Source organism: Lissotriton helveticus, chromosome 9, assembly GCF_964261635.1.
Source record: "Lissotriton helveticus chromosome 9, aLisHel1.1, whole genome shotgun sequence".
Lineage (NCBI taxonomy): Eukaryota > Metazoa > Chordata > Amphibia > Caudata > Salamandridae > Lissotriton > Lissotriton helveticus.
This window is the reverse complement of record NC_136070.1, coordinates 1,056,454,249-1,056,466,168: the sequence shown is the minus strand read 5'-3', so window position 1 is coordinate 1,056,466,168 and position 11,920 is coordinate 1,056,454,249. Positions and strand designations below refer to the sequence as shown.

At 40.8% G+C, this 11,920-nt stretch overlaps 1 protein-coding gene across 2 annotated transcripts in view; it reads right to left on the bottom strand.

Annotated features, from left to right (window-relative positions):
• Positions 1-979: 979 nt before the first annotated feature.
• Positions 980-11,920, bottom strand: part of VGLL4 (vestigial like family member 4) — a 343,498-nt gene continuing 332,557 nt past the window's right edge. For both annotated transcript variants that reach the window (XM_078661408.1, XM_078661407.1), the window contains one exon: positions 980-4,341. In XM_078661408.1, the coding sequence (XP_078517534.1) occupies positions 4,064-4,341 (278 nt within the window). In that variant the 3' untranslated portion in view covers positions 980-4,063. The remainder of the gene's footprint in view (positions 4,342-11,920) is intronic.

Here is an 11,920-nt window from a genome sequence, read left to right as displayed (position 1 = left end):
TTTAAAACACTTAAATAAAAGGCATTGTCATTTACAATGCCAATCGCTTAAACGCTCACAAAAGCGAGACCTATTGCATTAAAAATGCTTGTTCGTCCTCCAATCACGTTTGACCAGCTGTTAACTCTCTCTGATAGCTCTTCCATTGCAGTCGTGGGTGGGACGGCTTCTGACTCACTCACTGAACCTCCACAAATCCTTGTTGGTCAGCCAGCGAAATAAGAGTAGCAGAGAGTTACCAATAATTCACACCCACACTTCTGCAACACCTCATCACTTTTATAGGTCTGGCCTAGAGATAGCTTAAGCTGGTCTAAAGATAGCTTTACTGTGCCTGAGAGACTACGGTGTGACTGGGAAGCAAGCGTGTGCAAATCCCTCAGCAGTAGTGGGCTTTATTTGGTTGTCCTTTGTTGTGACAAAGTTGCAAAGAAAATTCGTTTTCAAACTGTTGTTTCTGGAAATATCCATATGCAATTGTTTGCAGTGCACTTCTCTGTAAAGTGAATTTTAGGTAAGTGTGAAAGAATTGCATTGCTAAGCAGTTTGTTGTTTTGCGTTTCAATTTTTTGCTTTTAGCAAGTTTGAATGGTTATTTAACAGTATACTTGTAATACAGACTAAATTCTCCAGTGGCCAGTGGTACACGTTATAGCAGAACTCCTGTAACTGTCCATAATGTATGTGTGCTTCCTTAACAGGTAATCGGTGAATTGGGATAACTTCTAGCGTCAATGAAGTTGTGATACAACCTTAACCAGTTACTGATCATACCATTGATTAGTTTGGCATGGCTCAACTTACCATAAGCACTCTTCACTGCATACTTTGTAAATGCCACATTCAAGATTTTGTGTAGAACTAATGGTCTTGGAATAAAGAGGTATCCATCGCACCATAAATGTTCTAGTTAATCCAAGACTGACCTCCAATGCTTGGTAAATATGTTTTTCACCTTTTTAGATAAAACAAACTCAAGTTTGTGGTTTAAGAGCACTTTATTGTTCTTTAAGGCTACTTTTAAGTACAAAAAAAGATGGCCTGCCAAACCTTTTTTTCGTTATTTTTTTCAGGTGAAACAAGGCCACAAAAGAATGGTATATTACAGATTTACAAACACGAAAAATATTTCAAAATGCACTGTAGAAGGTTCCACTCTGAAGAAACTTCACAGGTTTTTTGTTTTTTTTACACTCTGTTAGTTTCCGGATTTTGTTTTTCCACAAATGATGGAAACATGTAGGTGCTAACAACGCGCAAAAATGTGTCTCACTGTGCACCAGAAACAGATCAGCACAGTAAGGTTTGTAATGGCCGAACCTCGCGCCGATGTACTGCCACCATCCTATGACATCCTCATGCCAAAAAGGTGCAGTTTGGCACACAATATAAACCACGGCAAGGCATTAGAACCATTTGAGATTACAAAAAATACATGGGTTTTAATTTCTTTTTTATAGATCTTTTTCAAAATACAAATTTTATAAATAATGAGAGGGTGACAAAATACTCTACATTGGGCCGTGTTCCTTTATTTAATAACGTGCACTGAAATTCTACCAAATGGCGCACACACTGACTGGTTTACTTGATGTATACTTTGTTTTTTTTGTTACAAGTGCTCTCAGCACTTGACTCCAATATTATATTAGCATCCCAGACATAAATAAAAAACAGTTTATTAAACATTTTTGAAACTATTTCTTTTTTTCAATAAGGAAACGCACCCAACAGGAGTCGCATTTTCAACAGAGCCCCTCTACAGTGTTAATATTTTACTGTTACAATGCTCAGTAGCCTGTAGCAATGACAAACTAGTGGCTATTAACGCTAATGCAGTGTTCTCCTAGAATAACTGTGTTCCTGCACTTTTTAAACTGTATTACAGACAAATTCTACAACAAAAAAAGATCAACTTTTTTCTTCAAACAAAAAAATGAATGATTACAATTAAGGAAAGGGGTAAATTAAATAGCTACATATCATTAACAAATTAATTGTTCCTCAAAAAAATACCTACAAATTTCTCTGTACATTCTTTACGCACAGCGTAACGATGGTCTTAAAGTTACCTATATATAAAAAAAAGTGTTCTTTCAAATGACTTTCCTACAGAGAGTAGGATACTGAATGCCAAAGCAGAGAAGCATTGACTACCCAGTAAGATGGTAGTGAAATGTGTGAAACTGGGAAGGAAATTTATTTCCCGTTTGTTCTGTCAAAGCACTCAACACTAAGATTGATTTTATATTTTGCCCAACCCCGCACCATTCCAAATTAAAAAGCTTAACATTTCTTAGCCACAGTGGACCCAATACTGTAATGTAGACCACAATACATCACATTTCCCGCCCTTGTCCGACTAGCATTTAAAACTTTCTACATTTAACCAGTCTCGTCAGGTGACCCAGTATATATACATATAAAAAATGTAAAAAATAAAAAAAAAGACACTCCAGTTGTAGCAAGTGACATGGGCTATTACACGATCACAAATGAAATATTGTTTAACGGTGTAACAGTGAAAAATAACTTTTGACCATATTTTCATTGTTGTCAGTGGACTGCCGTAACAGAATTGCACAACTCCTGAGAGAGTGCACTACACCCTGTGTAGTGTTCAAAATCCCAGCCGACGTCACTGTTTGCAACTCCCGTATAAAATGGTGATTGGATACTGGAATGTATGTGTGTCGCATGTAACAAACCAACATGGTGTATGATGAAAAGCTCTTTAGCCTAACAGCCTTTGTTTTTTTTTAGCATCTGCCTTTGCTCTTTTGCTTCTAGTTAGAACCTACTACTAGAAAATGATAATAAATGCAGTAACACCTGTATACAGATTTCTAATGGAGGAATGTATGCTGCCTTGACATAGGCTTTTGAGCAAACTTAAAAAGAGAAAACAAACAAGCTAACGCCCTGCTTCTCGATTGCGATACTGAAAGGCGGCAGTTATTTTCCCAAGCTGATATCACACAAAGACTCAATATTTTAGGAAGCGAATTCAGGGTAAGATGATGATGATTCCATCATGCGCTAAGGCCTAGCATCCTGTACCACACACTATCATATAGTTTAAACTGCTTAATTTACGGTGCCTATCCGGAGGCTGTCCTCTGTTGCTGGCTCCTACAAGAGTGAGTATCAAAATACAAATATTATAGAGTACAACTGTACCAGCAGTAAGTATATCTAGGACCGCTACTGACAAAAATAAACTAATTCTGAAGAGAAGCTAATATGCATTATGTTCCATACGACCTATACATTAATAGATACCAGCTATTTTTGGAAAACATGCAAAAGCACTATTGACCCATCCAACCTCAGCTATATGCTAACAACCTGTGTTGTGTTTAGAGAAGTTTAAATGCCCGTGGTATGAGACGTATAGAGTCCAGTTGCAAGCACCTGATATCTGCAGAGAAAGACCTATAACCGGTATGAGACTTCCCCTTCCAAAGCTGTTTTTGCCTTTTTTTTCTCACAGAAAGGATACAAATGTCATCCATAAACCCCATAAAATTCAGCAGTTTCCCTCAGAATATTAGCATCTTGCTAAAAGTTGTCAAGCAACTTTAATCCTCCCCAATAGTGCAAATCAGACATGACAGTTCTTTTCAAGTATATACATACAAAATTACTCAACAGAAAAAAAATAGCAATGGAAGCAAACCACACAAATCCTAGTCTCAAGAAGCAGGTAGAAGCAAGAAGTATTTCGGTCAACCAATTTTTGCAATGGCTTTTCATACAGTAAGCGCGTGTGGCGGTTTGTTGGTGGGGATAGTTCTAAAAAAAGGCAGCAAAATCTGCATCAGAGGTCTCTTTGGTAACTGAGGCAGGGAGCTCGGATGCTACGTCATAACCAATAACAAAATAGTTCCTGCTATTGTGTTTTAAGGGCACCCTAAACAAATGGCAAGCAAGTACACATATAGACTGTGTTCTGAAAAACTCCTCTCCCTCCTAGCCTATCCTTTTTAAGCACTGTTCAAAGCTCTGTCACACCATGCAAATTGACTTCTTTCCTGATGACGGATTTCTCTTTGTCCTTTTTCTACGAGACGATTGATGAGTGATTGGTGGTGTGATTATGGTTGACCATGTGCGAGGATGGAGAAGGCTGACCCCTCCGCGATGCAGACTCCGGGCTGCTGGACACTCCATCTTTTGCTGCTTTGATCTGAAGCCACGTGTCTCCTAATGCCTTGGCAAAGTGGTCATCGACGGATCCCGTGATGGACACAGAATTAGTGGCGGGCTCAGGCTCCTTATAGTTCTTGCCGAGGCTTCTACGGAAGTGTTCTTCTATGACTGGATCACAAGCGGTGGTAGCTAGAAGGGGACAGAAATATAAATCATTAGGTCATGTGGTTCAGGTCACAAAAGTTATCCCTAAACATTTAAAAGTTTTAGTTTTAATTTTTCTTATAGCTTTACAACTGTAGCTCTGCTGATCTACAGCAGGACGGAGAAATATAACTAATAAACCTCAACATATAAACAATATTGGAAAATATGTTATTGGAGGATCTCTGAACCGCTCGAAGTAGAGAAAGCTGGAGTTCAAGCCAACACACACTTCTATATTCAAACAATCTCTGTACTACTAGAACACTCAATCACAAAGAAGACCAACAGACATTAATTTTGGTCAAATTTTTTTTTAGTTCAAATTGTACGACTCAGACAAGGCTTTTAGACCAATCTTTCAACAGCCACCTACTGCAGTACTTGGGGTTTTACTCCATATTGGGGGATAATTTCGGATAGTTTTCCAACAGTAGCCCTGTCCTTCTGTTTGAGACTGAGGCACGGACAGCTTTAGCACACATGCAATCACAAAGGCACCCAAAGAAGAGAACTGACCATTTATTATTCTCTAATAGTGCCTTCATCCCAACACACTGAATCATATACCATGCTGTTGACAAGCCAGAGCTAATGTATATATGCACATTTTCTCCCAAGTCACAGAACAGCAGATGATGGAGATGCTCCTACAAAGTAAAGAATATACTTTATGTCAACCCTTTTCACTCACCCTGGTGCAAACACCTCACCTCCTCAGAGCATGAAAAATAAGATGCTGTTTGAGGGAGGATTACTTTACCTCAATGCATGAAGTGTCGAGTACTCAGGGTCTGGGAACCTGTGGCAATCATCCCACAAGAGAAAACATACGCTAAAACCCTGCCAATTCAGGAGAATTAAGGAGGAGCCACAAAAGGGCTGTGTTCCTTTCTTGACTACAGAAACATGCCCTATACTTTAACCTCAGACTTGGAGAAATAAAAACATGGAATGAAGATGGGGAAAGTAGAACATTGGAGAGCAAACATGTTGATGGCTACACCACAACGCGTAAGTAGAACCTTTTGATTCTGCCAAAAAAGGTAAAAATTGAGATTCATTCAGCAAAAGGATTATTAGAACATTGGAATGTTGGGAGCTCCAATGAAGACAATAGAGTGCTCCCTACTTCTACGGGCCGGTAAAGGCCCGCAGAGCAACATTCCAATGTTTTACAAAGGCTTCTTGATGCTCGAGGGGATTTAAATCCCCTCGAGTTCGAAAAGCCTTTGTTTTATTTGTTAGAACATTCTGCCCTCTAGTGGCAGAAGGTTCTAATAGCCTTATAGCCCTTCGTAGCAGGGCTATATCGGCTATTAAAGTTCCTCACCCTTGTTAAAGTCCCTCGCCTTCGGCTCGGGCCTTTAACGCGGGAGCGGGCCTTTAATAGCCGGTATAGCCTGCTACGGCAGGCTATAAGGCTATATTATGGTCCTCCTGAGAACCTAGATGTTTCAGCCTACTACTAGTACTCTGATTTATAATAAAAAACAAGGGGCACGTCACACTTTGAAATTTTTTAGACATGGGTCGACATTTTGCAAATACATACTTTTGTGTAATTATCGCAAGAGGGAGGCTGGCAAACCACATTTTCACACTGAAAGGTTGTGTTTTTGTTAAGGATAACTGATAGTGTCATGCTCTGTACCCCACCACTCTTCTCGACCTTCCTTCCTTCTCCTCATCAAATTTTCGAGATAAAGGGATATTTGTGTGCCCTGTCGTGGTGGGCCTCAGGCTTCCCCTTGAGGGTGCTGTTTTGTCATGCCACGTCTATGATTAGCGCCAGCCCCCTGTATTTCACTCAAGTGTGGGAATGGGCCAAGTTTTTGACTGGTCCGACGGCACATGTTTTCCTGTAAAGAATCTGATTTTGTTCAACTATCTCTGACCAGCCCCACGGCTCCAAACCTCCCATTTAGTAAAATGGAAGATAGATTTTGGGTCTGTTGGTTTTTTAATCTTTCCCAGAAACAAGTAAGTGTGACTCATGTTTGGAAAAACCTTAGTTGTAAAATAAGAAGCAGGGATGAAATCTTTGGTTACACTAGGAGGTCTCTGCAATGCAACAGGCTTTTAGCTGTGTAAACAGCTCTCCGCGTTGTCTAGGTCTGTTAACAGCACTTGAACACATTTCCCCCTCTACATCCAATTAAACATGACTTTTTAGTAGATGACAGGATCGTCTCTTTAAAGTCAAAGTAACATAAAAATTGTAAATCGTGGAATATAGATTTCAGATATTAAATGTTTCACCTGCCTTGCCTGCGAGGCTTTCAAACATATAAAATTACTAGCAAAAATGGTAAACAATTTAGCAACAGCCATGGGGAATTACAGAGGCAATGAAGTAATCTGAGGTTTAGTTCATTCAGTGCCACCCTATTCAACTGAGGAACATTTAGCTGTGTGTGCATCTGTTTCCAGGGAGGAGAAAGGGAAGTGAAGGTCTATTCTCCGCTATGGCTTCTACAATGGAGACAGAAGATAAACAAAAGTGCTAGCCAAAAGACAGGCGAAATTACAGGAAGCATTTCGAAACTAAACTACTTCACTGCTTTAACAAATAGAAAACATTTGTACAGAAATTGCAGAGAAAAGGACAGATGGAACACAATCCAACTGGATGCTCCAACGTTAACAGTAATAAAATGCTGCATGGGGCCCCAGATCAAATAAATTAAAGTGTTGTCTGCAGTAATAAAAATGATTTACGGGGGGCGTGGCTTGGCGCCCGACGTGAATGGCGGTGTCCGGGTGAGGCTCCTCGGACTGTCTGGTGAACGGCATCTTTACTGACTCGCTCAGCCCTCATTCAGCGATGTGAGGACGTCGGACCATCTACTCCTCCATCCCTGATACTTGCGGCTTCGCTGGAGTGCGACAGTCTCGATTTACGAACGATGTAAGTTCCGCAGCTACTTGTCGCGATGCGACCGCCATTTTGATTCCTCTTCGGCTGAGCATTGTCGCCATATCAATGCAATTCTTTGGATTTCTGTGGTGATTTTTCCTTCAATCCTCACTTTCCTTTCTTCCTTGGAGGCATGATACATTCTACGCTCATTTTTCAGTAATTTCTCTACCTTTTCTGACTGACTTTCATTCGGCGGCCATTTTGACTCTTTTGCAACCTCCAAACGTTATCAGCGTCGACTTCAGTTCACTCAAGGCTATTTATGGGTAAACCTAACGGCCATACAACTGCAGCGCCTACCAAGCACATTTTCATTAAAAATTCGAAGATTTTCACCGAATTCTCTCGATCTCATTCTGCCTTATCTTCTATTTCTGAAGACAAGATGGCGGCGTCAGAGACTATTACAGCTCCCTCTGGGAAATCTCTCACAAAACGCCTCAGGCAAAATCCCCCTTCGCCTCCGAAACCATCATCTCCTGTTTCCATGGAGTTATTATTGGAAGAAATTCGGGCTCTGCGCCCTTTTATGGAAGACACTAATGCGAAATTACAAGTGCTCACTGATTCCTGGTCGCAGCTCGACAGCAGGGTTACAGATGTAGAGCAATCACTTTCATCTCTAACGAATGATTGTGCGAAGATATCTCCTCTACATTCTCAAGTTACTACCCTTCAGCGTCAGGTGGAGCAGCTTGAAAATCGTAACAGGCGAAACAACCTTCGTATCTACGGCCTTGAGGAAGGACAAGAGGGGACAGATCCTATTGGTTTCTTCAAATCCTTCATCCCCAAAGTTCTCCGTATGCCAGAGGATACCCGGTTGAACATTCAAAGAGCACATAGATTAGGTCGCCCTCCGTCCTCCGCCTCCCCTTCTCAGAAACCTAGAGGGGTGATCCTGTATTTCCTGGAATACACTGACCTTTTGAAAGTTCTTTCGGCGGCAAAATCCTCTCAGCGCATTACCTGGTCTGGATCTACGTTATTCTTTGCTCAGGATTATGCCCAAGTCACTGCTGCCAGGAGGAAGGCCTTTTTGGACTTACGACCTGCTCTTCGGGACATGGGTGCTCGCTATGGCCTTTTCCACCCATGCCTCTTTAAAGTTACTTATAATAACAAGAATACAACGTTTGAAGACCCTCTTCGCCTTCGCAGTTTCATCAACGCTCATCATGCTGATCCTATGGAATCCTCCTCCTCCTCGACTGCTGGCTGACTTTATATTCCCTACCCTTTGTTGTTTATCTTCATGTCCTAACACATGTTTTTCCCCTCTTGTCGTATCTGTATAACTGTTCCATGTTTTTTCTCCACAGTTACTCCCTCCCCTTGAAGCGATGCCTCCCGGCCCTCCGTCCTGTTTTTCCCCGGTACTACCGTCAATCCGTCTGGTTCCTCCTTCCCCCTTGTTTCTTTTGAATCCGTCATTCGTAGGTATGTCACGATTTTATGTTATTATCTGGTTGCTGTGTTTTCTCTTTCTCTTTCCTTCTCCTTACTCTCTCTTCTGTTCCTCACTTTTTCCCTCCACTTTTTCCCTAGCTTTTTTCTTCACCTTTCTACTCTTTTTTCCTCTTGAATCTATCCTATCCTCCACTTTCCTTCCCTTCATATTTTTCTTTGAGTACAGCTCTACTTTTTGCACTTTGTATTGCATTGTTTGCATTATTTTCTTTCTTCATGCTTTCACTTTATATCGTTCAGAGTTACATCTTGGAATGTTAAAGGTTTAAATAACCCAATTAAAAGACAGCGTGTTTTGGCTCATTTGGCTAAGGTCAAAACTGATGTCGCCATGTTACAAGAAACGCACCTTACTGATACTGAATCATCTAAATTGAAAAGACTCTGGGTTGGTCATACTTTTTCTTCTCCCTCTTTGGGGAAAAAGAATGGCGTAGTCATACTTGTTCATAAAAAATTTGCCGTTACTGATTCTCATTTTGAAATAGATAGTGATGGTCGTTTTGTTTTATTAAGAATGAAGGTTGATAATGTGCCTATTGTTATTTTTAATGTTTATGCTCCAGTTACTGTTGATCATACCTTTTGGCCCTTTATCTCAGATAAATTAATTTCCCTAACTAATAACTATATTATTTTTGGTGGTGACTGCAACCAGATTCATGATCCCTTCCTTGACAGACATTCCCCAGTTACTTTTGTCCGATCCAAAATGCATAACCAATTTACCTCCACTGTTCGTCGTAATTCCCTCACGGATATTTGGAGGCTCTGTCATCCCGATCTCCAAGAATACAGTTATTTTTCCCCTCCTCACAAAACTCAATCTCGTATAGACTACCTTTTCCTTAGTAAATCCCTTACCCAATGTGTCCTCAATTCTGAAATTGGCTCCATTCTCATATCTGATCATGCCCCTGTCATTGTGGATTTTGACCTGATTCCCTTCTCACCCTCACCAGGCAGATGGCGTTTCAATAACTCTCTTTTAACTGACCCCAAGTTCACAGACCAGTTCGGTGCTTTCCTTTCTGACTTTTTCCTCACTAACTCTACCCCTGACTTCTCCCCTGCCATGATCTGGGACTCCTTTAAGGCAACGGCTAGAGGCTTTATAATTAATTTTGTCTCTAAAAAACGGAAAGGTTTTGAACGCCAATCCTCCCTCCTTTTAACAACAATCAAAAAATTGGAATATTCCTACTATCAAACCCCTTCCGATTCTTCTCTTAAAGACCTCATTTCTGCGAAAGTTGCTTTTAATAAAGCCTCCACAGATGCCGCTTCCTCCTACCTTTTAAAATGTAATGCCCGCTATTATGGCGGTCAAAACAGATGGGTAAACTTTTGGCCAATTATCTAAAAACACGTAAAGAGAGAACTCATATTACGTCCATTACTGATTCGGACGGAATCTCGCACTTTAAGGATGAAGACATTTTACACGACTTTGTTTCCTTCTATAAACAACTCTATACCCCCGAGCAATCCCCTCTTCCTGATGATTTAACTTCTTATTTCCATTCTCTTACCCCCCCTCCCTCTTCTCATATTGACTTTTCCTTGCTCGAATCTGATGTTACTCTAACAGAAATTTCTCATGCAGTCTCCATGCTCCGTCGTGGCAAAGCCCCTGGCCCTGATGGGTTTACTATTGAATATTAGAACCATTTCTCCAAACAACTCTTACCCCATTTGCTCTCTCTTTTCAATTCCTTTATTTCTGATGGCTTTTCTCAAGGTACCTTTCAAGAGGCTATGATCTGCCTTATTCCTAAAGACGGCAAAGACCCTACTCTAGGCAAGAACTACAGACCCATTTCTCTTGTAAATACGGATTACAAAATCTTTGCCAAACTACTTGCCCTCCGCTTAGATCCCGTTTTACCGGAACTCATTGGTCCGGAGCAATCTGGTTTTGTCAAAGGTCGCTTATCATCTGACAACTCGAGGGTTTTCTTTAACGTCCTTACTAAAGCCTCCACTATCCCATACCCTTTGGCTGCCATTGCTCTTGACGCCGAAAAGGCATTTGATCGTATTAACTGGGATTTTATGTTTCGTGCTCTTTCCTGGATTGGCTTTCCCCCAAAATTAATTTCCCTCATTGCTCTACTGTATTCGAGCCCCAAAGCTTCTATTTTTGCTAATGGTAAAATTTCTGATTATTTTTCCCTTTCCAGAGGAGTTCGCCAAGGTTGTCCCCTTTCTCCCTTATTGTTTATTGTAGCACTCGAGCCCTTTTTAACAAAAATTAGACAAGATGCTTCTATTACTGGCTTCAACCCTGGCTCTACCCAAATCAAATTGTCAGTCTACGCTGATGACATCCTTTTTTACTGTTCCAATCCCGAATCTACTATCCCCTCTTTTCTTCGTCAAGTTCAAGCTTTCTCCTCAGTTTCTGGCTATCGCCTTAACCGTGACAAATGTGAAATCCTTCCTCTTAATGTCTCTTGTTTACGACATTACTTTGATCAAACTGGTTTCTCCTGGCAATCCACAAAAATTAAATACCTGGGCCTTTGGTTTTCCCCTTCCATCTCAGACACTCTAAAATTCATCTTTGATTCTATCACTAAGAAACTTTCGGATTCTATCACCAAATGGAACCCACTATTTCTTTCTTGGTGGGGACGACTCAACTCGATTAAAATGATGCTAGCCCCTATTATTTTATACTCCCTCTCTATGATTCCTGTTCACATTCCTAATTACTATTTTAAGCGCTTAGATTCTCTTCTATCTAAATTTCTCTGGCAGAACAAACCCCCTCGAATCGCGCTCTCCTCTCTCAAGAAGGAAAAGCCTCAAGGAGGAGTAAAATTCCCTAGTTTTAAAACTTATCATCATTCCTTTTCCCTGAAGCAGACTCTTCGTTGGGTTTCTACTGATCTCCCTACTTATCCGCCGACTTGGTTATCCTTGGAAAAGTCCTTCATTTCTCCTTTTGACTTTCCCGAACTCCTTGCTTTCTCAGCTCATTCTTCCTCTCTCCGCTTCCTATTATTACACACTCGTGTCATGTTCTTACCCCTCTTCTCCCCTCTACTTATCCGTCCTCTGCTTCTCTATCTCATCAACCCATCTGGCATAATAAACAGCTCCGTATTAAAAACCGCTCCTTTTGCTGGAAATCCTGGCATTCTAAGGGGATAAAATGGGTTTCGC